The sequence below is a fragment of the Ursus arctos genome, unplaced genomic scaffold (genome assembly GCF_023065955.2).
Source record: "Ursus arctos isolate Adak ecotype North America unplaced genomic scaffold, UrsArc2.0 scaffold_25, whole genome shotgun sequence".
NCBI classification, from domain to species: Eukaryota; Metazoa; Chordata; class Mammalia; order Carnivora; family Ursidae; genus Ursus; species Ursus arctos.
Window position 1 is genome coordinate 28,009,319 of NW_026622930.1, and position 25,459 is coordinate 28,034,777.

General features: G+C 49.9%; 1 protein-coding gene across 5 annotated transcripts in view; it reads left to right on the plus strand.

The window, feature by feature from the left end:
• Window positions 1-25,459, plus strand: part of DPF3 (double PHD fingers 3) — a 247,255-nt gene that overhangs the window by 117,261 nt on the left and 104,535 nt on the right. For all 5 annotated transcript variants that reach the window (XM_048219960.2, XM_048219959.2, XM_044391364.3 and 2 more), the window contains 2 exons: window positions 2,559-2,666; window positions 19,902-20,029. In XM_048219960.2, the coding sequence (XP_048075917.1) occupies window positions 2,559-2,666; window positions 19,902-20,029 (236 nt within the window). The remainder of the gene's footprint in view (window positions 1-2,558; window positions 2,667-19,901; window positions 20,030-25,459) is intronic.

Here is a 25,459-nt window from a genome sequence, read left to right on the forward strand (position 1 = left end):
GATTAGCAGGACATTCACTTCCTGCATTTCTGAATCTGATTCAGTTCTGTTTGAATTCATTTGATAAGTACTTTTTGATATACCTATCAGGCACTGTGCCAAGTATTAGGGATACTAGAGGTGGACATAGTTCCATTATCCTGGGTCTTATAAAACCAGTAGGGGAGACAGTCCAGTAAGCAGGAAATTAATGACAATACATTGGGGGAAACACTGGAACCTTGAGATGCTTTTGGGAAGGCCATGAAACTGGCCTTGGTACATCAGAGAGAATATCCAGGCAGTAACTAGATGATGCTTAGACATCCAGAGGTTCTTGGCCAGACATTGGAACAATCTATAAGGTTCTTTAAAAAATAGTTGGCCTAATTCCTCCACCCATTTATATTCAGATTGGATAGTTCTGGCATGAATTTTCAGCTTTGATGTTATTGAGAGGTTCTCCAGGTTCATTCTGGATTTTTGGGATCAGTCTGGATTAAGAATCACTAACTCAAGATGAGTGGGGATTTGTGGGACCTGTTCTGGGTTGTAGAATACTGGGTCAGTCCTTGTACTTAGCCTCTGTTGGGGTCCTGGGACATACCAGCCTCAGAGGTGGCTCAAGGGACCAGAATCAATGCAGCCATTCAGTAATTCTAGGGTCAGAGATGACATGGTCCTGGAGTGAAACATCAAACTATTTTGATCATTGATCATTTATCAGAAACATCAGACTATTCCCAATGATGCCTTCCCTCAAAGAGAGGTCAAAACTAGACCTTCAATGGAAGGGAGAGCAATCTTACTTTGATTCATTTGGTCTTCTCCAAATCAACCACAAGGCTGGTCCTCAGAGCACAGGGAGCTCAGAGCTTTGGGATCCTCCTACTGGCAGAAGCTATGAAGCTATCAACAAAATTAAGTATTAGGATGATCCTGGGGCATGAAAAGGTGTTAGCTCATGATATCAGAGATTTTTCTGGAGCCTCTAGGCTCCATGACCCTTAATGGTTTCTAAGAACCCAAATGGGGAGGGGTAGAGACCTACAGTTTCTTCATAGCCTTGCAACCTGTGGGAGCAACTATGTGATTAAAAATGAGGCTTAGCACATAAAGAGAATTTAAAAATTTTGCTTCCTTTAGTACTGGAATAGTTGCCTCTGCTTTGGACCCAAACCAATAAATGGGTAGAGATGACTAGTAAAAATGAAAAATGAATAAATGATATATAAATAGTGAAACTTGTAGATTGTCTCTGCAAAAGGTCCCCAAACGGCAGACAGCAGATGGAAATAAGGTCCTGATATTTTCTATCCCTGTGGTCCTAGGTCTAGGAAGTGACCTTCCCACATGGGTCTAACGGTTGTCACACGCCCCATGTATCTACAAAAGACTGAGTTGTGGCTGACTACAGTGAAGCGGGAATGTATTCGCTTACTCGTTCATTCAGCGAATGTTTAGTTCGATTCCTCTAGATGTCATGCACAGTTCTGGTTCTGGAGATTTCTGATGAGCATGAGACCAAGTCTCTGTCCTCACCAGGCTTTTGACTCTAGCAGGAGTGGATCGCTTGGCTTGCACTCGTTTCTTTCGGGGTGCACCAGGCAAGTCTTTTCAGTCTGCACATCACCTAACCAGTCTTAAGCCCCTCTCCCTCTCCACTTAGCCTCTACCTCCTGCCCTTTTTTTTTTTTTTTTTCAGAATAGACTGTGGTCTAGTGTGAAAAGTCCACATTCCTTCAAGGCCTCTGGCTGCCACACTATGTGCCCCAGGAGTCATAAGAGTTTTGTCTAATAAGCAAGAAGGCTCCTCACAGGCTGGTGGTTATGACAGATGAAGCTGGTGTGGAACTTTGGTGTCAAAGGCCAAATCTCAATGGAGACTCTTGAGAGACAGTATGGTTGGTATATAAGCCCAGCCACTGGACTCTTGCCCATTTCTTTCTGCAAGGCTGGGCAAGTGGGCAGGGATGTGGAAATATGCTGGCTCTGCAGGCCGAGGGGCCTGGTCACCAGAGTAGGCTTATATTCTGTTGGAGGTTCTCGTGGCTTCCATTGGCTTCATTGAGCTGCCAGCAGCTAACAGTGGGTGGAGGAAGTCAGTAGGTAGGAGGTCTGGCTCCTTGATCCTATTTCCTTGAAATACTTCCCAATCCAGGCTATCTGTAGGTAGGCAGACTGAATGCTGCTGCTTTGCCTTGAAGAGAACCTGCTTAACCTGGACCTGTACAGGGGGCAGTTGATGGGTATTGCTGGAGGTCCACTGCCTTGGAAACACTGTAGTGAGGTTGAATTTGGAAAGGTCCCTCTGATCTCTCCAGACCAGGAGTGCAGAACTATCTTGGTCCTGGTGATGGAGTCACCCATGATGGTTAGGGGCTTACGGAGACAGCACGGTGGTGCAGACAGGGCAAGGGTCCTGGGGTCTGATGACCTAGATACTGCAACCTTGACAAGTCACGTTGCCTTTCTGGACTTCAGTTTCCTCTCACTGTGGGTGAGAAGCTTGGACAGGGAGGTTTCCAAGGCCCCTTCTAGCCTGGAGCCTTTAACCTTTACGCTGTCTCTGTCCACAGGCCTTGCCCCGGGCCAGCTATACACCTACCCTGCCCGCTGCTGGCGTAAGAAGAGACGATTGCACCCGCCTGAGGATCCAAAGCTTCGGCTGCTGGAAATAAAACCCGGTCAGTGCCCGCTGGAGCTGCTGGGAGAGGTGGGGGGGTCTGGGCTGGCCCAGGACAAGGTTGCTTTGCTCCTTTGTCTGTAGAGCTGAGTTCTGTGGGAGAATGAACCTGGCCCATGGGGCTCAAAGATGGCCCTCTGTGCCTGTTCTCCTGTGTAAACACGTCCACGTAGTCACCTGAGCATCTCTTCCCTCTGGTGTCTTGTGCCTTCCCTTTCCTCTTGTCTCCCTCGTGCTGCCCTGTGGAGTAAAGCAAGCAGGCAAGGGTGGGAACAGGCCCAGGAGGAATGCCTTTCCCAACAGGGCCCGAGGCGCTGTAAAACATAGAACCCATCTTGGGCATGGCAGTGGAAGAGTCTGACTTCAGAATTTGCCTCTGGGTGATGCCGAGCGCTTTGTGGCCGCGCGGAAGGAACTGGTTAGTTTTCTAGACTACTGACCTGTTGGAACACTTCTGACGTGGCCACCCTCAGACCCGTGACTGGGTTGTAGTAGGGCCAAGGGATCAGCCTGAGTCTTCAGCTTTAAGGGAGCGTCTGGTTTCGGGGGGTGCTACTAGGGCTGGGAGGTGCTTCAGGTGGTGGGAACAGTGCTGTTTAAGTGGAACAAAGGCAGGGCTGACGTGTCCCCTCCCACTGTCACCAAACAACGCAGACCTGACTGAGGCTGGCTGCCCGGCCAGGTTACCTCACGCCTGCCTTTTTCCACGCTGCTTCTCAGACTGCGTTTTCTTTGCAAAAATGTCTATTGACAATAGCTTGGGATGCTTTCACTCACGGTTCTGCGGTTAAGCCTGTTTCGATTGTTTATTTTAACCCCTGCGGAATTTACAGATTCTTGCAAACACTTCCAGGTGGCGACCGAGATTGTTTCAAACTTGCCAAGACGCAGGTTGTAGGACAGCCAAGTCTCCTGAGCAGTATAAGCTAATAGAAATATAATGCCGGCCACATGTGTCATTTTTTACTTTCTGGCAGCCACATTAAACAAAGGAAAAAAACAGGTGAAATTAATTATAATTATAGATTGTATTTAACCAAACACAGCAGTAATATTATCATCTTAGCATGTAATCAATACGGAAATGAGGAGTGAGGTATTGTACATTCTTTATTTGTATTGTTTTTTTTTTTTTAAAGATTTTATTTGACAGAGAGAGAGAGACATCCAGCGAGAGAGGGAACACAAGCAGGGGGAGTGGGAGAGGGAGAAGCAGGCTCATAGCAGAGGAGCCTGATGTGGGGCTCGATCCCACAACGCCAGGATCACGCCCTGAGCCGAAGGCAGACGCTTAACCGCTGTGCCACCTAGGCGCCCCTGTATTGTTTTTTTGATTCCAGTGTGTATTTTACACTTTTAGCACAGCTCATTGCAGACCGGCCACATTGCAGGTGCACACGTGGCTAGTGGAGCCCACACTGGTCGGAGTGGTTCTAGAACTACACTAAAAGTGCGGTCTTGACCGGCAGCTTGGGCAGCCCCAGGGAGCTTGGCAGAGATGCAGAATCTTGGGCCTCACCCCAGACCTGCGAAGTCAGAGTCTGCATTTGACCACGTCCGAGGACCGCATTCCCCATGATGCACATGGAAGTTGGGGAAACACTGGTTTTAAAGACTTACAGGTGGCCAGATCAGAAGTCCGCATGGCAGGACTCCACATCGCCTATGTGTCTTCATTAAACATGAGCAATTATTGATATGAACAGTTTATTTTGGAGGCGGGGACTTCCTCCTTCTTTGTTCCGGAATCATCGCTCCTGTTTTTTTGGAAGGGCCACGGATGAGTGAGGAGGTAACCCCCGGCTCCGTCCTTGCCCGGACCAGTTTCACTCTACCCCATCCAGAGCTTGGCAGGAGGGGCTGTAGCGGGAGGCTGACTACACGTGGGGTAGTCTGTGTGGATTTTGAAGGCAGGGTATTATGGAACCGTCTGCCACTAGCTGGACGTGTCTCCATGGTGAAGTATGTGGACCCTCTGGATATATCTTCCCATCTCTACACAGGCGCAGTGGTGCTTGGGATTCCTGGTTGGGCTTCAGTTTAATCATGAGGATCACCTAAGTCATATGTAATAGTATTTGCCCCCCCCTTTTTTTTTACCCTTTCCCCCCCCTTACTCTTTTAATTAAAATTTAAAAAAATTTTTGAGTAAGCAACATAGTCCCATGTTTTGACATTCCAAGGATAAAAAGCATATATTGTATGCATAGTGAAAAATAAGACCTAGTCTCCAAAGAGGCAATCAGCGGCACCAGTTTCTTGAGATTCTTCAAGAGATAGTCCATGCACACACCGAGAATTACATCCATGTGACCTCTTTCTCATCTTTTGACAAAGCACGGCCACCTTGTGTTTTGCCCATTCCATTGAAAAGTGTGCCTCAGGCGTCGGCCCTCTCAATATATAAAGGATTTCCTCGTCCCTTTTTTACAGTTACACAATATTCCATTGTATGAATGTGCCTCAATTCTTTTAACCAGGTTGTTCCCAATTTTTGTCTCTAATCTCTCCAATTTAACTGGAAATGCAGCAAATATTTTCATATTAAATTTCATGTGGGAAGACATCTCATATGCAACTTGTCAGTTTAAAAGATTTTATTATAAGTACTTGATGCTAATTTTAAATTGTTAGTCTTTATCCTTAATGTTTATATAGAAAGTCTTTTTTTTTAAGATTTGTTTATTTATTTTAAAGAGATAGAGCAGGAACGGGAGGGGCAGAGGGACAGGGAGAGAGAATCTCAAGCAGACCCCACGCTGAGCTCAGAGCCTGACATGGGGCTTGCTCCCACGATCCCATGACCCTGAGGTCATGACCTGAGCCAAAAGCAAGAGTCAGACGCTTAACCGACCACACCGTCCAGGTGCCCCTAGAAAGTCTTTCTTAAGAACACTTTGTATTAGACTAATTGGATTGTCTTTTACGGAATTGAAGACATTTTGTGCTGTGAAATACCTCAGACATCATTAACTCCCATTGCTTACTTTATGAGGTTCAGGCAGGTTAGGAGACATACTCAAAGTCACACAGCAATTTCTGTGGGAAAAGCAGAGAATCTCCATTGCTTGATTTCTCCGTTCAGTGCTTTTTCTGCTTCTTCGGGCTGCTTATAGGTACACTAACTTAAAAAAAAAAAAAAAACCAAACAAACAAATTTAGCAAAACTTTTCCCTTAAAAACTTTATTTTATGATGAAAAAACTAATATATAAATGATTAAAACGCACCCAAGAGATAGTTGGAATTCCTTTAGTCATGAGTGTCAGACACACAATCAAACCAGCCTAAGGAAAACCGAAGGGAAGTTGGTTCATGTAATGGTAGATCTCAGCATTGCCCTGGTTTCAGGCATAGCTGCGTCCAGGGGTTCCAACATGTAGTGAGGGCTTTGAGCCTCTTTCCACCTCTAACTCTCTTCTCCTTGTGGGGCAGGCAAGGTGGCCGTCTGCGGCCCCAGACTCAGCACTCCCCAGACTCAGCAGAAAGCAGCAGTCCCCTTCGATAACTGTGGCAGAGAAGTCCTGGGAAGGACTGATTAGCTGGCTTGGGTTTATGTCGGCCCTACCAATCACTGCCACCCAGGGGATGGGGAACTCTGATTGAATCATCATCGTCATCATCATAACCAGTGTCTGAACAGCACACTGTAATTTACAAAGCCCTTTACAAAGCATTTTCATTTATAGCATTTCCTTTGGTCCTTACCAGAGCCCTGGGAGGTAGAGCAGGAAGGAGGGGATCAAAGTGGAATAAACCCGCTTTATATGTTAGGGAAATCAGGCTGCGGACAAAGTCAAGCCAAGCAAGGTTTACCGTGCTGCTCACATATCTGGGAACTGACAGTCTCATTGTTGGTGAGGCTGAGGAAGAAGTTATTTTGTGAGTGTCTGGCCCTTTTGTCTACAGACATGTGCTCTGAGCACACTGGCCTCCCTGTGGCTGAATGTGGAGCAGTTGGCTTCACAGCTGGCTTTGGACTTGCCCCATCCTTTGGGCCTGTCATGACCTGTGAGCGGTGGGAAGGGGAAGAGCCCCGGGGCTGGGGGTTCGCTGGAGCCAAGTGCCCACTAGCACATCATGTCTCTGTCTGTGATGCTTTGAAAGGTTTCCTTGGCCTCTGCGCTGGTGCTTGGGGCAGAGGCTGTGAAGGCTGTTCCGAGTCTTGGGCTGGTAAAGGCCCAGCCAGCCCCTGAGATGGCAAGGGTCCTGTGGGAGGACCCTGCCTGGGAGGAGTGAGTGCCAGCTTGTTGAGGATGGGCTCTCAGAGGTGTAACCATGTCCCAGCCTGGGGAAGATCCTGAGTTTGTTGGGCTCACCCACGGCAGGCTCTTTCCTCCTTGCCGCATCCAGACACTCAGAAGCAACAACTGCCAGGCCGGGAAGAAATAACTGAGCTCTTTCTCAGGTGAACTCGTTTCCCCTCTTGGGGGATCAGATCTTCTGCTAAGCCTGCGAAAACAAAAATCCCCAAGCTGTGGGCCCAATGCCTGTCATTTCCATATACCGTCTGAGTCTGTGCTACGGGGGCCGCGCCCTCGGGCTGCCCCTCGCACCAGTCGGCCACCGCAGCCTCTGAATGAAGATGCCGGGGGACTGCCTGAGAGTCTGTGATAAGGAAGCTCAGCCTCGGACCTCGGAGCATCAGGGCCCGTCTAGAGAAGGCCAGGCAGCACGGATCACTCTCTTCCTAGAGGCGCCACACGTGTGAAGGTGAATTTTTCACACGAGCCACAATGTCAGAACAGGGCCTTCACCCAGGGCCTCCTCGCAGGAAAGGCACCTTGTGTGAGAGTAGAAGGCGCCCCCTCTGGCTGCACGTTTGCAAAATGATGTCCCTACTGCTGGGCACAAGCTGGCTCTCAGCCACTCTCTGTCCCCTTGGCAGGTCCCCCCCTTCCCGTGGCTCCGCCCACTTTTGAGTGTGACTCAGGGTCGAGTCATGGCGAGAGTCCCTGGAGCATTTGCTATAAACTCCTCGGAGGTGGAGACAGACAGTTGGGTGAACGAAGGCCCGCCTTCCCAGGGGTAGAGGAGCAGTTGAAGGAAACAGAGGCAGGGGGGAGGCTAGGGATCTCCTCTCTCCTTTACACACTGCAGTGGAATTGGGTGTAACTTTTTGAAGGTCGATGCTTCGTACCTATCAGTATTTAAAAAGCACATGACCTTTGCCCTAGAAATTCTGCTGCTAGAATTTATCCTATACATAAATATACACTCCCAATGTGTAAGGTCATCCATTGTGACATTGTTCAACAACAGCAACAACAACAACAACAACAACAAAGAACGGGAACAACCAAAAGGTCCATTGGTTTGGGGACTAGTTAAATATATAGCATATTCATAAAATGGAATACTGTTTTGTCTTTTAAAGAAATGAGTAGAAAAAAACGGAAAGACGTCTAAGATATATTAAGTGGAAAAAGAAAAGCAAATTGCACAACATTATGTATAATCCTTTTTGGGCGAACCTTGCTGAAAATCGATAATCAATTTGTCCAACCTGAGCTGAATCTCTTTAAATTTATGGAAACTAGAAGACTAAGTTTATGTTGAAAGAAAACCAATGAATGAACCGATCAATCCTTGGCACCCTTCCACCACCCAGTGCCTATGATACCATCCTGTCTGCTCTCTTCCCTCCCAGCCTCCCGCTGTGAGTCTCCTGAGGTCCCTTGACAAGCTCCAGGAATGTAGTTATGTCTGTGACGCTCGGAGCCTCCCCTGGGCTCTGCCGTCTGCACCCTCATTTCCTCGGGGGAGAGGGAGAGGAGTTCCCCTGATTTGTGAGAGACGGGGGCACTGGCCCGGAGCAGAATTGTCTCAGGCATGAGTTTCCTTCCATGTCAGGGCCCTCTATGGATAATGAGGAGATGCCACAAGCGATTTATCATGCCAACACCCAGTTTGTACCTCCTGTCTTTGTGTCCCTGCCTGAATCCTGCCAGTGGTGGGCAGCTTTCAGCAACAGAGGCCAATCAGGTAAGAGTTGTCCTTGACCTCAGGTCTGCCGAGCTGAGGGCTCTATCAGGAAACCAGGTCAAGGCAAGGGGAGGGAGGTGTAGATAGAAGAATCTCGAGGAAGCTTGGGGCAGGTCTGAGGATAGGGCTGCAGAACCGTCTACCTCTGGGTCAGCCCCCGGAAGCGCGCAGAGCTCGTCTGGGCTAAGGATCCATCTCAGGGCGGGGAGAGGGGAGGCGGACCCTGGCTGCCGTTCATTGTTCAGGGCTAAGATCACACACGGATGGATTGCCCCCCATCCTGCTGTCCTCCTCCCATCTCCCTCACTGTGAATAGGACATCCTGCCTGTGTTTCTTTACTACTTGCGGAAAATAAAAATGTGTCTGTGTGTGGGTGGGATGGGGCTGAGAGCTGGGGAGAGCTCTTTGGGACCTGAAAACATTCTGTGTCCCTGGACCTATGTGTTTCTCACGCCTAACATCACCCCTCCAATCCGTCTTGAATAAATATCTTGCAACCTCCTGCTTGCCTGGGCGTCTGAAGGACAGCACATACAACGTTATTTCTCTCTGCTGACTGACAATGGAGTTCAGTGTTCTCGCAGCTTGCACTTGGCTGCAGAGGCGAACACAAGGTGTTTCAAGGCGCAACCATCACAATTCATGCAACATGAAGACTGGGGCAGAGGCCTGGTGCCAGAGACGGGCCTCCCCTGGACCATTTCCCCAAGAATGGAGCTCTGTCCTTGCGAAGGGGGAGCCTAGCTGGCGGGAGAGAAAGGTGGATAGCAAGTATCCAACAGAAGGCCCCGAAGCAGGGCAGATGCTGGGCAAAAGCCAGCTGATTTAAAAAGAGGCCTTTAACTTCACTTTGTGTGTGTGTGTGTGTGTGTGTGTGCGCGCGTGCGCACGTGTGTGTGTTTGAATGAAGAAAAGAAAAAGGCCGGGAACAAACTTTTACTTGTGTCTCTTTGGATTAAATGCTTGGATGATCTGCTTAGATCAGTTTAGCATCTTCCAACCCCAGACCTTTTGATATCCCTGGTCTAGGGGAGATTTTATCTTCGTTTTCGAGGTTGGGGAACTGTGGCACTGAATTAGGAAGTTAATTTCCCAGGGGAGATCAGTGGTGAGGCCAAGGAGAGAACCCTCAGGGAAAGCCAGTTGGAACTGGCGCCATCTTGCTCCAGGACCCGACACACACATTCACGGGGGTGTTCTCAGTCCAGCAGGGCCTTTACAACAGATGTTCTTTCTGCTCCTGGAATGTACCTGAGGCCTTGTAAATCCCTTCTGCTCCAGGATACTTGGGGAGCAACACGACTCTTTGCCACCCTTGCCAAATTCCAAGGGTGATGGGAGGGAAGGCAGCCAGGAATAATAGGGTTCTGGTCCTTTCTCTAGGGTTTTTTTTTTCCCCCCCTTTGGCAGCCACTCAATGACTGGGGATGAATGACCAGGATGGTCACCACCCACCACATGTCGTTGGGGGAACATAAGCAGAAGGGCAGTACCCCTGAGGAGACGGTAGCCTAGGATGCCCCACAGCAGAGGGTGCCCCAGCAGACCAACAGGCAAGTCACAGGGACCAAGGGGGCAGCCCAGGCAGAGAGGCTTGCATCCTGCCTGCTCGGGCAGGGGTGGAGAGGCCCGATTCTCCTGCCTAGGGTACTGTCCGTGCCGCGCTGAACTGCCAGAACTCCACAGATGGGAGCAGGCTGCGGCCAACTTCCCCAGCTTCTGCAAATCCTGCCTCTTAATTAGTTCCCTCCTGCTTTTGTACATGGCCCACATTTTAATAGTCTCCAGGCTTCTTCCACCATTTGCTCTCTGATGGTCAGCGCGATTTCTCTTCTCCTCAAGACAGTCCCCCTGACTCCTCCAGCACCCTCCCAGTCCGGGAACAACTTAAGGAACGCCAATGTGCCAAGCATGTAGCCCGAGATGGATGAGCCTGTCAGCGGGCTCCCTCTGCCCCTCGCCCTCCCCCTCTCCCGGGTGCTCCTCGCAGGGATGAGCCAGACGGGGGTGCGCGAGATGGGAGGCGAAGGAAGGGACCCGTGGAGCCCCCAGCCAGGTGTGAGCCAGTGGACACCGTGACCTTCCCCCGGCCTGCAGAGGAGTGTGGCTGTGTCCTTCTGAGGGGGAAGGACAGTCTGGCTCCCACCCGCATCTGTCAGTGCTTATCTGGCTCTGTGCGGGGGGCTGCCTGAGCTTGGTACAGCTGGGAGAATGGATGCCTTCAAGTGCATCAGGGGGAAATGACCAGTCATTTATCTCGTTCCTGCAGTGTCAGAGCCCGCAGCCATCCATCCTGGAGGCTTGCAACAGCAGCTTCTTCAGTTCTTGTTGGCCTCGGGAGCAGCAGAGCCGGGGAGAGGTGGGCAGGCCCCGCCAGCCCCCCGCTTCATGCCGCGACTGTTCGTGCCCCCTTTGCCTTCCTGGCAGTCTGGGGGACCGAGCCGGGGCTGTCTCAGCCCTGCTTGCAGCCTGCAGGGCTCCGGGAGCTGGGGCTGGACGAGGACACAGGTGGCAGGTGGGAATGGGCAGGGCAGCGAGTCTCCATGGTCACGGCCGCTGTCCCACCCGGCGGCACCACGTTTAGAGCATGGGTCATCAGCCCGAGGAACCGTCCTGTTGCGCATTGCCCGCTCCCTGGTCTGTCTCCCCAGTGCCCAACAACAGGCTTGGCACACAGCAGGTGAAGGGTAACGATTTATGAAAGGGATGGAGGAGAGAAAGGGTGCCCAGGTTTTGGTCTCAGCCTTGGAGAACACGGTGTATCTCTCAGCATGCCCGTTTCACAGATGAGGGAGACTGAGCCGAGAGAAGCCCACGGCAGTTGACCTGGGCTTCCTGTCCGGTTCCCAGCCTGGCCTGTGGGGCCTGTGCCAGGTTTGCCATCTTGCCTCTCTCCGATTTTAGGTCGTAGGGGCCTTCGCTGTGCCCTACAGCTGTGCTCCGCAGAAGAAATTGCACCAAAGGGTCCCAAGGCCTGGGTTCAAGTCCAGACCCCTCCACCCACTGGCTGTGCGATTTGGGGCAGTTACATAAGAACTCTGGCCTTGGTTCTTCGTCTGTGAAAGGCGGACCCTGGCAGCTGCTTTGTTCACATCCTAGGGCCGTTTTGAGAGTCCTGAGGGAGGGTGCATCTGGAGGGCTTCCACGGCGACACTGTCTCTGTGCTGCGCTGCTGGGTGGGTGGCGGGGGTCTCGGCTAACGCTGCGTCTGTCCCCTGCCCAGTGATGTGCCTGTTGCTTGAGGAGCGCGTGCTGTCTGGCCTGGAATGGCACTGCGTTCTTCCTCTGAGTCTTTAAAACCCCAAGTCTGGAACCTTCTACACCGAGGAGAAAAGACCTGGCATTTGGCTGTGGGATCCACTTCTACCAGACCCACAGCTTGCAGAAGTCACCCCTTGTGTCCCAGAACTCTGGCATCCGTTGCCCAGGGCACAGAGGTCAACTTGGAAGGCTTCCTCCCCACTTTTACCAACACCTGTCATCCCATGGTGTGCTAGGCCAGGCCTGTGTGACTGGCTCTTTTCTCCTGCCCATGGCCTAGGCTGGTCTACTTTCTTCTGGAAAGCCCTTCCTCTGTGGACTTGCTCTGGTGTGGCCCCATACCTCTGCCCCTCATTGCTGGGCACCCGACCTCCACACCTGCCCTCTATCCTGGTTCACGGTGTGGGGATGCCCCCTGCTCAGGGGCCAGGGGACTGCTCCCAATACATACTGCTCCCTGGATGTATCTGGAAACCAGGGTGTGAGTGCCATGAAGACAGGCCTCATGTGGGTCACGCACAGCCCTGTCCTAGGTACTCAGCTCACTGGTGGGGCCCCACACAGATTGCGGTAACTCCCAACTGCTCTCCCCACTCTGCCTTTCCTCCTTCAGTTATTTTCAGAGTGATCGTCTTAAAATACAGGCAGCATCATGTCACTCTTTGCTCGAAACTTCCGGTGGCTTCTGATCACACTCACAGTAGCAGACCACCTCCTTTCAGTGGCCTGCATGGCCCTTCAAGGCCCCTGTGACTCTGGATTGGTCTCCTACTCTCCCCCCGGCTCACTGTGTTCCAGGCAGATGGGCCCCGGCTTCGGGCCATTGTGCTGATGGCTCCTTGGCCCAGAACATCCTTTCTTAGATGTCAGCGTGCCCCCCTCCCCCCTCCTCAGGTTTGTGTTTCACTGGCCACATTTCAAGGTGCAGCCACCTTCCCACTTCCCCCGATACCCAGCATCCCCTCCTCTGCTCTGTTTTCCCCCAACGTACTGATTATCATCTGTTGTGCTATAGGTCTCACTCATTTATTTTAGGTATTGTCCCCGCACCCACACTAGAATACAGTTTCTATGAGGGCAGGACCTTTCCTCTCTTGTTCACAGCTGTATCCTCAGCACCTAGATTACAACCTGGTACACAGTACGTGCTCAGTAATGATTTGTCCAACGCATGAATAAGGCAGAGCATTTTCCACGTGGTTCTGCCATGATTTCCAAATCGGCAGGACAGCGCCTACCCTGGACCTGAAGCAGGGCCGGCCTGTGGCCTTCGAGCTGGGTCTCGTCCTCGGCCTCTTCTGTCCTCAGCACAGGTCTGGACTCGGCCTCTTTGCTGCCGCTCTCCCCGGGCCCGCGACCCGGCTGGGGGAAGCCGGGCCACGCCGCTTCCCATGGTTGAGAGGATCCGAGGGTGAGGAGTTTGCTGGGAAGAGGCACCACTTTGGAGGTAGAAGGGAGGCGGCTCACATTGCTTGAACATCAGGCCCCTGTGCAGACGCTCTGTGTCCCTTGTCTCCATTGGCCCCACAGCAGCGCTGGGAAGTGGACTTCGATCCCTTAGTTTTGCAGATAGAGCGATCAAGGCCCAGTGGGTGGTGTAGGACCTAGAGTTGAGCTTTCACTCCAGAGCGGCTCTTGCACTTTCTGGTAATCTGTACTCCCTTGAACACAAGGGAGATATCACCCCTCCATGCGCCGCCGCCATCCTTCCCTCCCCCCACCACCCTGCTAAGCTGCATTGACCTGGTCTGCTACCCAGCCCAGTGGTGAGCTTTCTTTGTCCGTGTGGGTGTTTTTCCGGGTCTCAGAGGTCGGGAGCCACTTCTCTGAGGGGCTCACCCCTGGGCGCTGTGCATGAAGACCCATCCTTGCATGTTGGCTTGGCTGTGAGTGGATAGGCACAGCAGGGAGTGGGGGGCCGAGGCCGTATGGGGAAACAACCAGCCCTCCTGTTGTGTGGATATCCCGGGATTCTAAAACAGGTGGTAACAAGGGCCTGCAGGGTGCAGCCTGGGTGATGGGTCCTCAACGTGAACCTCATCTATTTTGAGCTTCGTGAATCACAAAACAGGGAGTCAAATGCAGCCAAGAAAATGGCACCCCTGAGGAATGAGCAGATGGATTCCTGGGCCTGCCCCCATCTCAGGAAATCAGGGCTTTGGTCTGTCCCCCACCCCAACCTCTTCCCCCGTGGGGTGAGAGATAACAACATCCATCCCCCATTCTTTCTCCCCATGAGTCTGAGAGTCTGATGGGGATAAATGAATTAACGATTCTTAAGCTCCTTGCTTCTTGGTGTAAGTTGATGTATAAATCCAAGGAAATAGGATGAGCTTAACTCCTTACAATAATCAGCACTCAGAAGAGGAAACTGCACATTTGTATTTTTAAAGAAAAACTAGAGGCAGGTGAAAAAAAAAATCTGAGCACTCCTGAGGTAGCAGGAGGATTGTCTGCCATTGTCTGTGGGGTCTCTCCCTCCCTTTCGCACCGTTTCTGTCTCCAGACCCCCTGCGTCAAGAGAGCCTGTGATGGATGGACGGATGGCTGTGCCTTGTCGGGGTGTTTCACCACTATTTCCCTTGGGGCAGACTGTCTGTTTCAGAGCACAGCCTCCCGAAAGATGGTATCTCTTGCAAACTCGACAGCTAACAGCTCCTCTCTTTGTATATTTCCCCAAAGAAGAGCTGTCTTAATCTGTTTTTTATATGGCATATTTTATTATAATCCATATATGACTTGCAGGTTCCCAGTCCTCCACCCTGAGCCAAAAAACGCATGAAGAGTCAGAGGCTCCGTGAGCCTGTGACATCCAGGCGTTTGCATTTTTAAATGGCCTGGGATTTAATTACTCACTGCGTTCCCATATTGCACTTTCGGGCTCATCTCGCCTGCATCCTGTTAATGAGCTCAGTGGCTCCAACAACCCAGTGGAAGCTTTGCTTGCAGTGTGTTGGGTGGCAGGCTTGGGGCACCTGTGTCAGAAGCCTGTGGCTTTGGTTTCCACCCGAGACGATGGCTGCCCTGTCCACAGCCCTAGATAGAAGCCACTGCTCTTCTCTGACATTTTTTTTCTTTAATTCATACATTTCTTTCCTTCCTTCCTTCTTCTTTTTTTTAAAAAGACTTTCTATGCTTCAATCCTTGTTTGTCTAAGAGGTTTTTTCTTATTTGGAAACTGATTTGCTTCGGTTTGCACAGAAGCTGTCTCTGGTGTGATGGATCGTGCTGGAAGTCACCCAAGGAGTATCTCTGTTCCCAATTAGAAGTGGAGGTAGAGCTGCTTACGGGGGCCCAGGGAGGCGGCTGGCTTGGGTGACAGCTGCTGCCGCTCTGGAGAGAATAACGATCCGTGGGTTTGTATCCTTGTGTATAAAATCAGGCTAATTTAAAGATGAATTATGTGTGGGTTTTGGACCATTTTCTTTTAATGCTAAATGTCTGATGGCTCTTGTCAGGTGATGTGGTCCCCAAATTTGTGTGAGGGTCAAAATGAGTACACTTAGAAAGAATGACTAAATCCTACGTCTAGATGGACTGTATTAGAATAAAACAATCAGTGCAGTCCCTAAGGGCTCAACAGGGAGCGTGCCTAGGATGTACGTTGTGCAAGAGCTTGGACTTGGTACCCTGTTTTTCCCTTCACTCGGGGACCTCCTGTGGTCAGGGGCCAGGGAATGTACCCTCTGCTGGTTTGTTGGGAGGGCACCGGTTAGCCTGTCATTCTGACCTTGCAAGCCTTACCCAGAGTGCTCTGAAACCAGGGTTTGCCAGTGGTCAGCTAGAACGCTGTCCCGGAAGGGTGCTCCGCTGGGTATGAAGAAGGCAACATTAAGAACCATATTTAATGTCCTTCCATTTTTTTGGGGAAACAAAATCATAGTACACGTTACTTAAGGGTAGAAACCTGCACTAATATGGTAGCCGTAACCACATGTGGCCGTGGAACACTTGAAATACGGCTAATCTGAATTGAGAGGTGCTGTAAGTATAAAATAAACACCAGATTTTTGAAGACTCAATGCAAATCAAAGAATGCAAAATATTGAATTAATTTTCTTATATTCGTTACATGTGGAGATGATAATGTTTTGGATATAGTGGGTTAGAAAAAATATATTAAAATTAATCGCACCTGTTGCTCTTTTTTAAAATGTGGCTGCTGGAAAGCTTAAAATTATGTAAATTATGTGGCTTGCATGATATTTCTATTGGACAGGGCTGCTGTCCCATTAAAATTAGGATCATTCTAACTTCGGCACTAATAAATTGTAGCATTTATAGGGCACTTGGACCATCCCAGACTCTTTACATATATGATCTAATTTTGAATTACAAGTTTTGAAGAGAAAAACCAAAACCCAAACAAAAATTGATATGCTTCATTTTCCACTCCGTTTCCGTGCTTCCATGCTGACTTTTTGGGGAATCTTTCAGGGTTTCTTTATTACCTTGTTTTAGTTTCACACCAACACTACGGAATATTGTGATCATCCTCACTTAACATGTAAGGGAACAGAGACTCAGAGGTCTAAGGCACTAGCCCGTGGTCCTTTCATTAATACATGGCCGGGCTAGAGCATGACTCCAGGGCTGTCTGGGCAGCACTTCTAGGAGCCAATCAAATGCTGTGGTAATTAGGCAAGGAAAATGCCACGGAGTTTCTCCATGACCCTGGGAAGGGCTCCTTATCTTTCTGTGCTACACTTTCCTCCCCGGGGGACTGGACTCTAGATGCTACTGGAAGTCCCTTCTGGCTCTTTGTGCATGGGGAGTCCATCTCACTGTTCCCGGTTTGGTTCTTTTATCTCTCTTGGTGCTTCAACTGTGCCCGTTTGGTAAATGACCAGAGGACCAAGAGAGTAGACTGAATTATGGGAAAACAGGATGGAGGACTATTTAGCGGGGGAGGAAGGAGAAGTAGGAGGAGGAGGAGGAGGAAGTTCACAGTGGAGGGAAAGTTCCATGTGGGGTCAACACTGTGGCAGAAGGGGTGAACACTACGTGGGGACGTTCATACACAGCAGAGCCCAGAGCCATGACACCAACCTGCCCTCAGCCGCAGCAAAGAGCTGTCTTTTATCTTGAAATATGAAAACTGTGGAGAGAGCGTGGGGATGCCGTGGAAATGCACAAAGGTTTGGAAAAGGACTTTTCGAGGAAAAACCAAAGAGAAAAAAAGCGACGTCTGTACAAGCTCGAAAGTATGTCAATGGGTGGTGGGGGCAGATTGGGGTCAGGGCTGGGCTTCGCCCCCAGACAGCTATGTGATATTAAGCAAGTTCTACACTTCACCAAGGGCATCGTCCTTCTCTGTGAAATGGGATAGTAACTGTGCTCGCCTCTTGGGGGGCGGTGGGATTAAGCAGCCCGCAGAAATAGCAGCCGCCGCATTTTGAACGTTCAGTGTGTGCCGAGCACCCCGCAGGTACGCCAGCACCGCAGGGCCCCCTGGGGCTCAGCCCGGCCCGCACGCTGCTAAGAAGGGTGATGCTGATCTTAATGGCATCCAGGAAAGATCGTTGGGCTGCATTCTTGTGCTGCTGTGTGGCTTCCTGTGAAGTTACTGAACTTCTCTGAGCCTCAGGTCCCACTTTTATAAAATGACATGATTAAAGCAGATGATCTGTAGGGCTTTTTTCAGCTCTAAAATGCTGTGTGATTCTGGAAATAGGATTTAGGTAGTGTTGAGAGGCTAAAGGGAATACTAAGATATCAACTTCAAATGTATATATGTGATTATCGTGAAGTTTAAAGGATGGTGACCAGCTGTTCTCTCCTGACTGAGGATGGGACATGAGGCAACACGCTTTAATTGTTTTATATTAGACGTTTGGAAGCCTTTTTTTTGACTTGGGAGAAGGAGTAATATGTCATCAGAGCAGGCTCTGGAGTTGCACGCTCTGAACTCATTAAAGCAGGCAGTGGACTGTTTTCCTGACACTCAGCTTCCATGTAACTTCATCGCCTAGGCCTTCCCTGACCCCCTGATCTAAGGCAAACCCCCACTGTAGTCTCCGTTCACCTTGCACTCTGTTGTTTTCCTCCATCGCCCTTAGGACAATTTGTCGTTATTTTATGTTGTATGCAGTGTTTAATGTCTGACTCTCCGGATTTTAAGCCACCTGCGGGCCAGGACTGTGTTTACCTGGTGCACTTCCTGGGTGCCTAGCTGTAGCAGAGTGGTTCTCTGTAAATATTTCTCGAATGAATTGGTGTGTGGATGAGTTTCAGGGTGGTTGATTTGGTGATAGTATTTCTCGATGGAGGTGGATCTTCTGCTTGCCTTCTTCGGTAAGAGAAATCCCAGACGTTGTTGTCTCTCCAGGGACTTTAGATACTGTTTCTCCCTCCCGCCATCTTCTTCTGGGGACTGGTCACTTGCAGGTGTGGATTTCTTCAGTTTTAACGAGATACCCTAGTGTCTCTTTCTTGTGGACTGGCCAGCCTTCATCTGGTTCTGAGGAGATGGAAGGGGTCGGTAGATTTCTGTGTGAGTCAGAATAAAGCCCAGCAGAGCAGGCTGGACTGTGCTGGTGATTTCCATTTCTGCCCTGTCCCCCCACCCTCCACCCCATCCACTCTTCATCCTGTGGCAGGAAGCTGACCTTGCTGTGCTGTGTCAATGAGACTCCCTTGCCCTCTGGTGTCTAGTTGAGGTTGGCTGATGGGAGGGAGAGCAGGAAGACGAGGATGGAAAGAGAGTTTGGGCCATGTGTCTCTTTACCTTGGTTCTCTCTTTCATGAGCTCATTGAGGCTGCAAGCCACAGATCTTTCTGGAGTCTTACAAACACTCTCCCTCTGGCCCTCCAGGAATAGCAGTGGTAGTGATTCCCCACTCTTAACTCTCGGGGGTGCTTCGCCTTTCCATGTAGTTCTCTTATTCGTGCCCACACCACTGTAAATTGTCCCTACACTCAACTGTCAATTCCCCCATACACGTGGGCCATTCCCTTCCCCTGGCTGTTTTCTAGGGGACCAGTTGCTCGTATTCTTGTATTCATCTTACCTGATAACAGGATAGGGGCCATGCATCTAATTGCTGGGGGGGGGGGTATGAGGTACAGGATCAAAGGAGAGATCGGAGGAATGTTTCATAGCAAATCCAAGTAGGATCACCTATACCTGAGGTTTCTGCTTTTAATTTAACAAAAACAAAAACAATCTTCCTTTGGGTTGAGAGTTTAGGGGGAATCTTGAGAAAGGAGTTCAGCTTCTTTCTCAGGTCTCTTTCAGACAGGGCTGACTCTGGCTGCCACTTCTCGGCTGGCCCCATGACCTCAAGCCCCAGGTAACCGACCAAACTCTGACATTTCCAGAAAAAGTGCCCTGCTGTGCAGGCAGTCGGCTCCCAGCTACTGAGCTGGGGCCCATTAGGCATCCGTGCTCCCTCTTCTCTTCCCTTGGCTTTAGTGGTCTTTGTGTCCCTTGATGAGAACGGCCTCTTTGGGGTTGAAATAGCTTCTCATGGAACAGCCTGGGGCAGCCAGCATGGCTGAGGGGAGGTCATGGAGTTGCCAGGCGAGGCTTGGGGTAAAGGGAGAGAATACTAAGATTTGAGCTAACATTGCTGTATTGCTGTAGAATTTTCAAAGTATTTTCACGTGAAGAGACATATTTATGCCCCACAAAACGGCTCTGTGGGGGTACGGGCATTGTTATCCTCACTTTGTAGATGCAGAACAGGGCTCTGGGGTCGTTGAGTGCCTTGCTCACTGTCGCTGTCTGTCTGGTGCCCTTGTGCGCTGCCGTCTGTGAGGCTCTGGGCAGGGTTGGGCTCTGTCTCTGGGCCTGCGAGCAGGAGACAGGCAAGCCAGACCCAACTCCAGGGTTCCTGTTCCTCCCAGAGGAGACAGCGCAGGCTGCCTCTAGCCCTACCTGGAGCTCCGGTTCCTGCGTGTCCTCAAGGGCCACCCCCTGTCCCCCCTGGTCCTCCTGTCCCCCCGGCTTCTAATGGCCTGACCCTGCTTCTCTGTCCTTACTTTGCAGAAGTGGAGCTGCCCCTGAAGAAGGATGGCTTCACCTCAGAAAGCACCACCCTGGAAGCCTTGCTCCGTGGAGAGGGTGTGGAGAAGAAGGCAGATGCCAGAGAAGAGGAAAGCATGCAGGAAATACAGGTATTAACATGCCTGCCATGGGGGGTGCGTCTGGAATGTGAGCCCTGTGCTTCCGAGAGTCCCACGTGGGCTTGTCTTCTCCCCCCAGACCCCTGTACACAGCTGCGGCTGGGAGCTTTGTGGGTTCCTTTCTGCTGTGACTGGTCCTCCAGAACAAGTTCTCACCCCTCTTTCTCGGGGTCCCATGTAGCCATTCAAAATATATTTTTCTGGCCTGCTGTGTGCCAGGTGCCAGGCTAGGTCCTGGGGACACGATGGGGAGCAAAACCGACGGAGTCCTCACCCCGGGGGAGAGGACAGTCCATAGTTCAGGCTTGAAACCTCGGGGTCGTCTACACCAGCTTGAGCCCAGCGAGCCACTGCCTTCCTCACACCCCTTCCTCACACCCCGTCCTCACACCCTGTCCTCAGCGCTGCCCTCTCCTCCTCCAAGGCCAGTGTAGGAGTCACTCTCCAGGCGGGGCTGGTGGCTCTGGTCCCCGCTGGTTTCCTGCCCTCTGTTCCCGGCACTACTGAGGCTCTCGCTACTCACAAGCGTAAGGGTGCGCTCTGACGGGTTTGGATTGATTCGTCTTGAATCTCTGTTGTCGAATACAATGGTTGGCATGGCGTACTGTAGTAATATTAATTAATATAAATATTAAACAATAGTAATAATTAAATACGATTCAATTATTAAAATCAAATTACATTGATAGTAACTGTATATTTTATTACACTTTATATTTTATGTGATACATATCACATATTACATATTTATTAATTGCATATCCAACGTAATGTTTAGTATTTGCATATTCATTTATTGACAGTATAATTAAAGTAATAACAGTTACGTTTCTGGTTTGCTTCATGAGTGCCATCGGTGCATTCCATTGAGTCAGGGGCCATGCGGTTGTGCTCCCGTTGTCCCCTTGGGGCCTTGCACGTGCCTGGCAGAGCGGAGTCTCAATAAAGATGTAGGATGAAGCCGCGAACTGGCCTCCTTCTCCGCCATCACTGTGTGCAGACGAGCGCTCAGGTCCTTTCCGTGTCACAACATGGCTAATATCGGTTGTCTCCACTCCCCAGAGCTACGGCCCTCGCGAAGGTCCTTAATTGCTGTGACCTCCATGTGCCGGGTGCACCTTGGAGTCATCTGCCACTCCCGTCTTTCTGTCGCACCCAGCGTCTGGTTCCTCCCGCCAACTGTGCCCACAACCCAAATCCAGAGCACAGGCTCCTCTTACCGTGTCCCCCCGCGACTGCCCCGGTCCCGGCCACTGTCATCTCTTATCTGAATGGCTGCAATTGCTTTCTAAACGGTGTCCCTGCCGATGGCTGAGAGGGGGCCCTTTAGACCTAAGTCGGATCCTGTTTTTCCTGTGCGCCAAACCCGACATAGGTCTTGTTCCCCTAGAATAAAAGTCAAGGCCCTGTTACCTCTCTGACCCCGTTGCTGGGCCTCTCCCTTGCTCATCTTGCTGCAGGCCCACTGACCTCATTTTGTTCCTTCTTGAACACACCAGGTGCTCTGTTGCCTCGGGGTTTTGCTCGGCCTGTTTCCTCTGCCTGCAGGGTCCTTGCCCCAGACATCAGCTGGGCCCTCACCCTCATCTTCTTCAATTTGTGTCTCTTCCTCTCTATGACGTTGACCCTGACCCTGACCCTGTGTGTACCACCGCTTCCTGTGCCCTCCCCGCCCTCCAGATCCCCTGATTCCCTTACTCTGCTTTCCTTTGCTTTTTCTTTTTTCCCATGGCTTTGATCGCTAACAGACTTCGTAATTTGCTGATTTATTATGTTACTGTGTATTTTCTGTTTTCTTCCAATGGGATGTAAACTCAAGGGTGGGATGCTTTGCCTTGCTCACTAACATATCTGAAGCAGGCCAACAGTGCCCAGCGCACAGTAGGTGCACAGTAAGTGTCTGTTGAAGGGATGTACGAGTGACCAGATTCCTGGGAGTTGCCGCGTATGGCAGTCCGTTCCTGCTCCGACATGTCCCACTGTGCTAGCTGATCTTTCGTCCTGAAAGAGAGCTCTGCTTGTGCCAGATCCCTGTTGAAAAAACTTAGCTGGAACACTTGTATCCTACTTGGTAAATCCAAAATGGCGAGAGCGATCTTCTTGGGCCTCCTCTCTGCTCCTAACCTAGTTTTCGGGCTTCTTTTCTCCCACTTCTGTGCTCCCTCTGTTCTTCAGTCTTCTCTCCTCTGTGCCTGTGGTCGTGCCATGTCCTCTACCTGCGGAACTTTTCTTCTACTCTACGTGCACAAATTCCCCCATCGTCAGGCTCAGCCCCAATGCCACCCTCCCCAGGAAGCCTTTCTTGATCATCCCACAGCCAGAGGGATCCTTTTTGTCACCGGCATTTAGGCTGCCTCATCCTTTCTTCTTTCGTTCTTTATTTTTTTCTGTTCATGTCCCTTCCCCTCCTTCCCCCCAGTTTTTGGACTTTTCAGGTCTTTGAAGTTAAGGTGTGTCACATCTGTACTGTGTAGTTAGTGTCATTTCACTGAATCAGTGGATGGGACAGAACCATTGCCCAGAAGCCCTGACACTCTAGTGACAGGTAACCTCTTACCCTTTCAAGCTGGTGGTGGGTTCGAGGTCCTCTCAAGCAGCATTGGGCCAATGTACGGGCCATCACTATGGAATCATCACCATCACCATCACCCCTGACGTAAAACAGAACATCTACTACGTGCAGAGCATGGGTCTGCCATCTTCCGTGCTAGAAACTGAAACCAGGGCTATAAGCCAAACGAGTTCACGTGTTCTTATCAGCTTTGGTTATTAAAGTACATATGTAGTAAATGGATTATATTTGTTCATTTTTTCATTCACTCATTCAACCACAGTTTATTAGAGTGTCTCCTCTGAGCACGTACTGTGCTAGTTTCTGGGGAGACAGAGAAACCAAGAGAGAGCAGTCCCATCTGTTGATACTTGTATTCTGGTATGACATACAGACAGAAAACAAGTACACAAAGGAAATAATTGCATTTCAGGATAAATGACCATGAAAAGAACAGAGTATGAGGATTCAGTATAAGAGGAGGGACAGATTCTAGGGAGTGTCCTAAGGGAGGTAAGGGATTTAACCTCAGTCCTAAGAGATGAGAAGGAGCAAGCAAAGTGAGGATGTGGGGAAGAGCTTTCTGAGCAGAGGAACAGTGTGCTTGAAGGCCTTGAGATAGGTCTGAGCTTGTGGTTTTGAAAGAACAGACAGAAGATGCAGAACTCATACAACTCAATTAACAAAACATCAAACGATTCAATTACAAAATGGGCAGAGGACCCGAACAGACATTTTTCCAAAGAAGACACGCAGATGGCCAACAGGCACGTGAAAAGATGCTCAACATCACTCATCATCAAGGAGATGCGAATCAAACCACAGCGAGGTCACCCCACACCTGTCAGGGTGGCTGTTATCAAAAGACAAGAAATAGCGAGTGTTGGTGAGCATGTGGAGGAAAGAAACCCTCGTGCACGGGTGGTGAGAATGTAAACTGGTGCAGTGACTTTGGAAAATGTATGGAGGTTCCTCAGAAAATTAAAATGGAACCATCATATGACCTACAAGTCTACTTCCAGGTATCTATCTGAAGAAAATGAAAACACTAGTTCAAAAAGATACGCACCCTTATGTTTGCTGCAGCATTATTTCCAATAGCTAAGGCATGGAAACAATCTAAATGTCCATCTGGATGGGTGGATGGATGAAGAAGATGTGGTACATACACGCAATGGAATACTACTTAGCCATTAAAAAGAATGGAGTCTTACCATTTGCGACAACATGGATGGCCCTTGAGGACATTATGTTAAGTGAAATAAATCGGAAAAAGTAAAAAACCACATGGTTTAGCTTATATATAGAATCTAAAAAACCAAACCAAACCCAGACTTATAGATACAGAGAACAGATTGATGTTGCCGGAGAGGAGGGGGGGTTGGGAGGGTGTGAAGTGGATGAAGGGGACTAAGAAGTACAAACTTCTGGTTATAAAGTAAGTCAGGGGGTGTAATGTACAGCATGTGGAATGTAGTCAATAACATTGTATTAATTTTGTAGGGTGACAGATGGTAACTAGACTCACTGTGGTGACCATTTCGCAATGCCTATAAATGTCAAATCACTGTGTCATTCACCTGAAACTAATGTAATATTGCATGTCAATTATACATCAATAAATAAAAAGAAAAAGAAAAAAAGGGAAAAAAGAAAGAAGGCTAGAGCAGAGTGCCAGGGAGAGAAGGGCCTAGGATGGAGTGGGAGGGTTGGGCTGCGTCCAACCGCTCCAGCCTCTCAGGACATGGAGGAGGCACTTGATTTCATGGTGATGAAGAAGGAAGCCATTTTAACTAGGGCAGCGAATTCATGTTTCCTCAAGATCCCTCTGGCTGCTGCCTGGAAAAGAGACTGGATGCAGGGCCGACGGAAGAAGGAGGGAAATCAGAAGGTTTTTACAGCGTTCCAGGCTAGAGATAATGGAGTCTTTTAAAGGCATTCCTTCTTCTTTTTTAAACACAACCACAAACAATTGTTATCATCACTGTAAAGACTGTTTAGAGTAACAGGGAGAAAAGTTATTTTAAAATGTGTTTATTTTCCAGATAATGTCCTTGGACAGGGAATGCAAGTATGTTAGTGGGGGTCAGCTGCATCTTAGTTGGACCCCTGCCCTTGACTCCTCTGCACAGGACGCCCCCTCTGCTTCCTGAGTCCTGAAGGCGTGCTTTGTTTGTTAGGAGCTCCTGGCTCCTCCCTGGTTATGTAGAGAGGCTTCTGGGTGTCAGAGCCACGTTGTCGCAGGAAATACAAACACACTGGGGAGGCTGCTGTCACATCGGGGCACAGACTAGGGGTTCTCAAGATGCAGGGAGACCAATGGGAAAGGGAAGGAGAAGTCTGTTTACTTCCGGACATTGAGGCCATGTGGCGGGCACTGCTGGAGACCAGCTCAGCTGCCTTCACCAGGTTTTCCCTCCCAACCCGGGGTCCATGTTGCAGGTCATAAATACCTGCATGATAAAAATGAGAGTGGAGTCAGATTGTACGACATGCCAGAAGCCAGGACCTTTAAATTCAAGGCCCTTGGAACTCACCGTGATTAAATGACTTCAAGACCCAGAAGTTGGCGAGACAGCTGTTTGAACAGCGACAACAGTCATAACAACAACACCTCATCTTTATACTGCATCTTTTCAATGAAGTCTGCAGGTGTTTGACTTGTCATTATCTTGCCTGACTTTCACTTGTGTCCCCACCTATGGTTCAGGAAGCCAAGATGCAGAGAGCCTAGGTGGCTTGATGGGGATCTGGGCCAACGTTTCCTCGCTATGGGCCAGAGGGCATGTTTAGAAGACAGCACTAATCTGTTAGATGGTTGTGGTCAGCGCAGAGACCCCCGAGTGCTGTCAGCTGATGGCTTCCCAAGG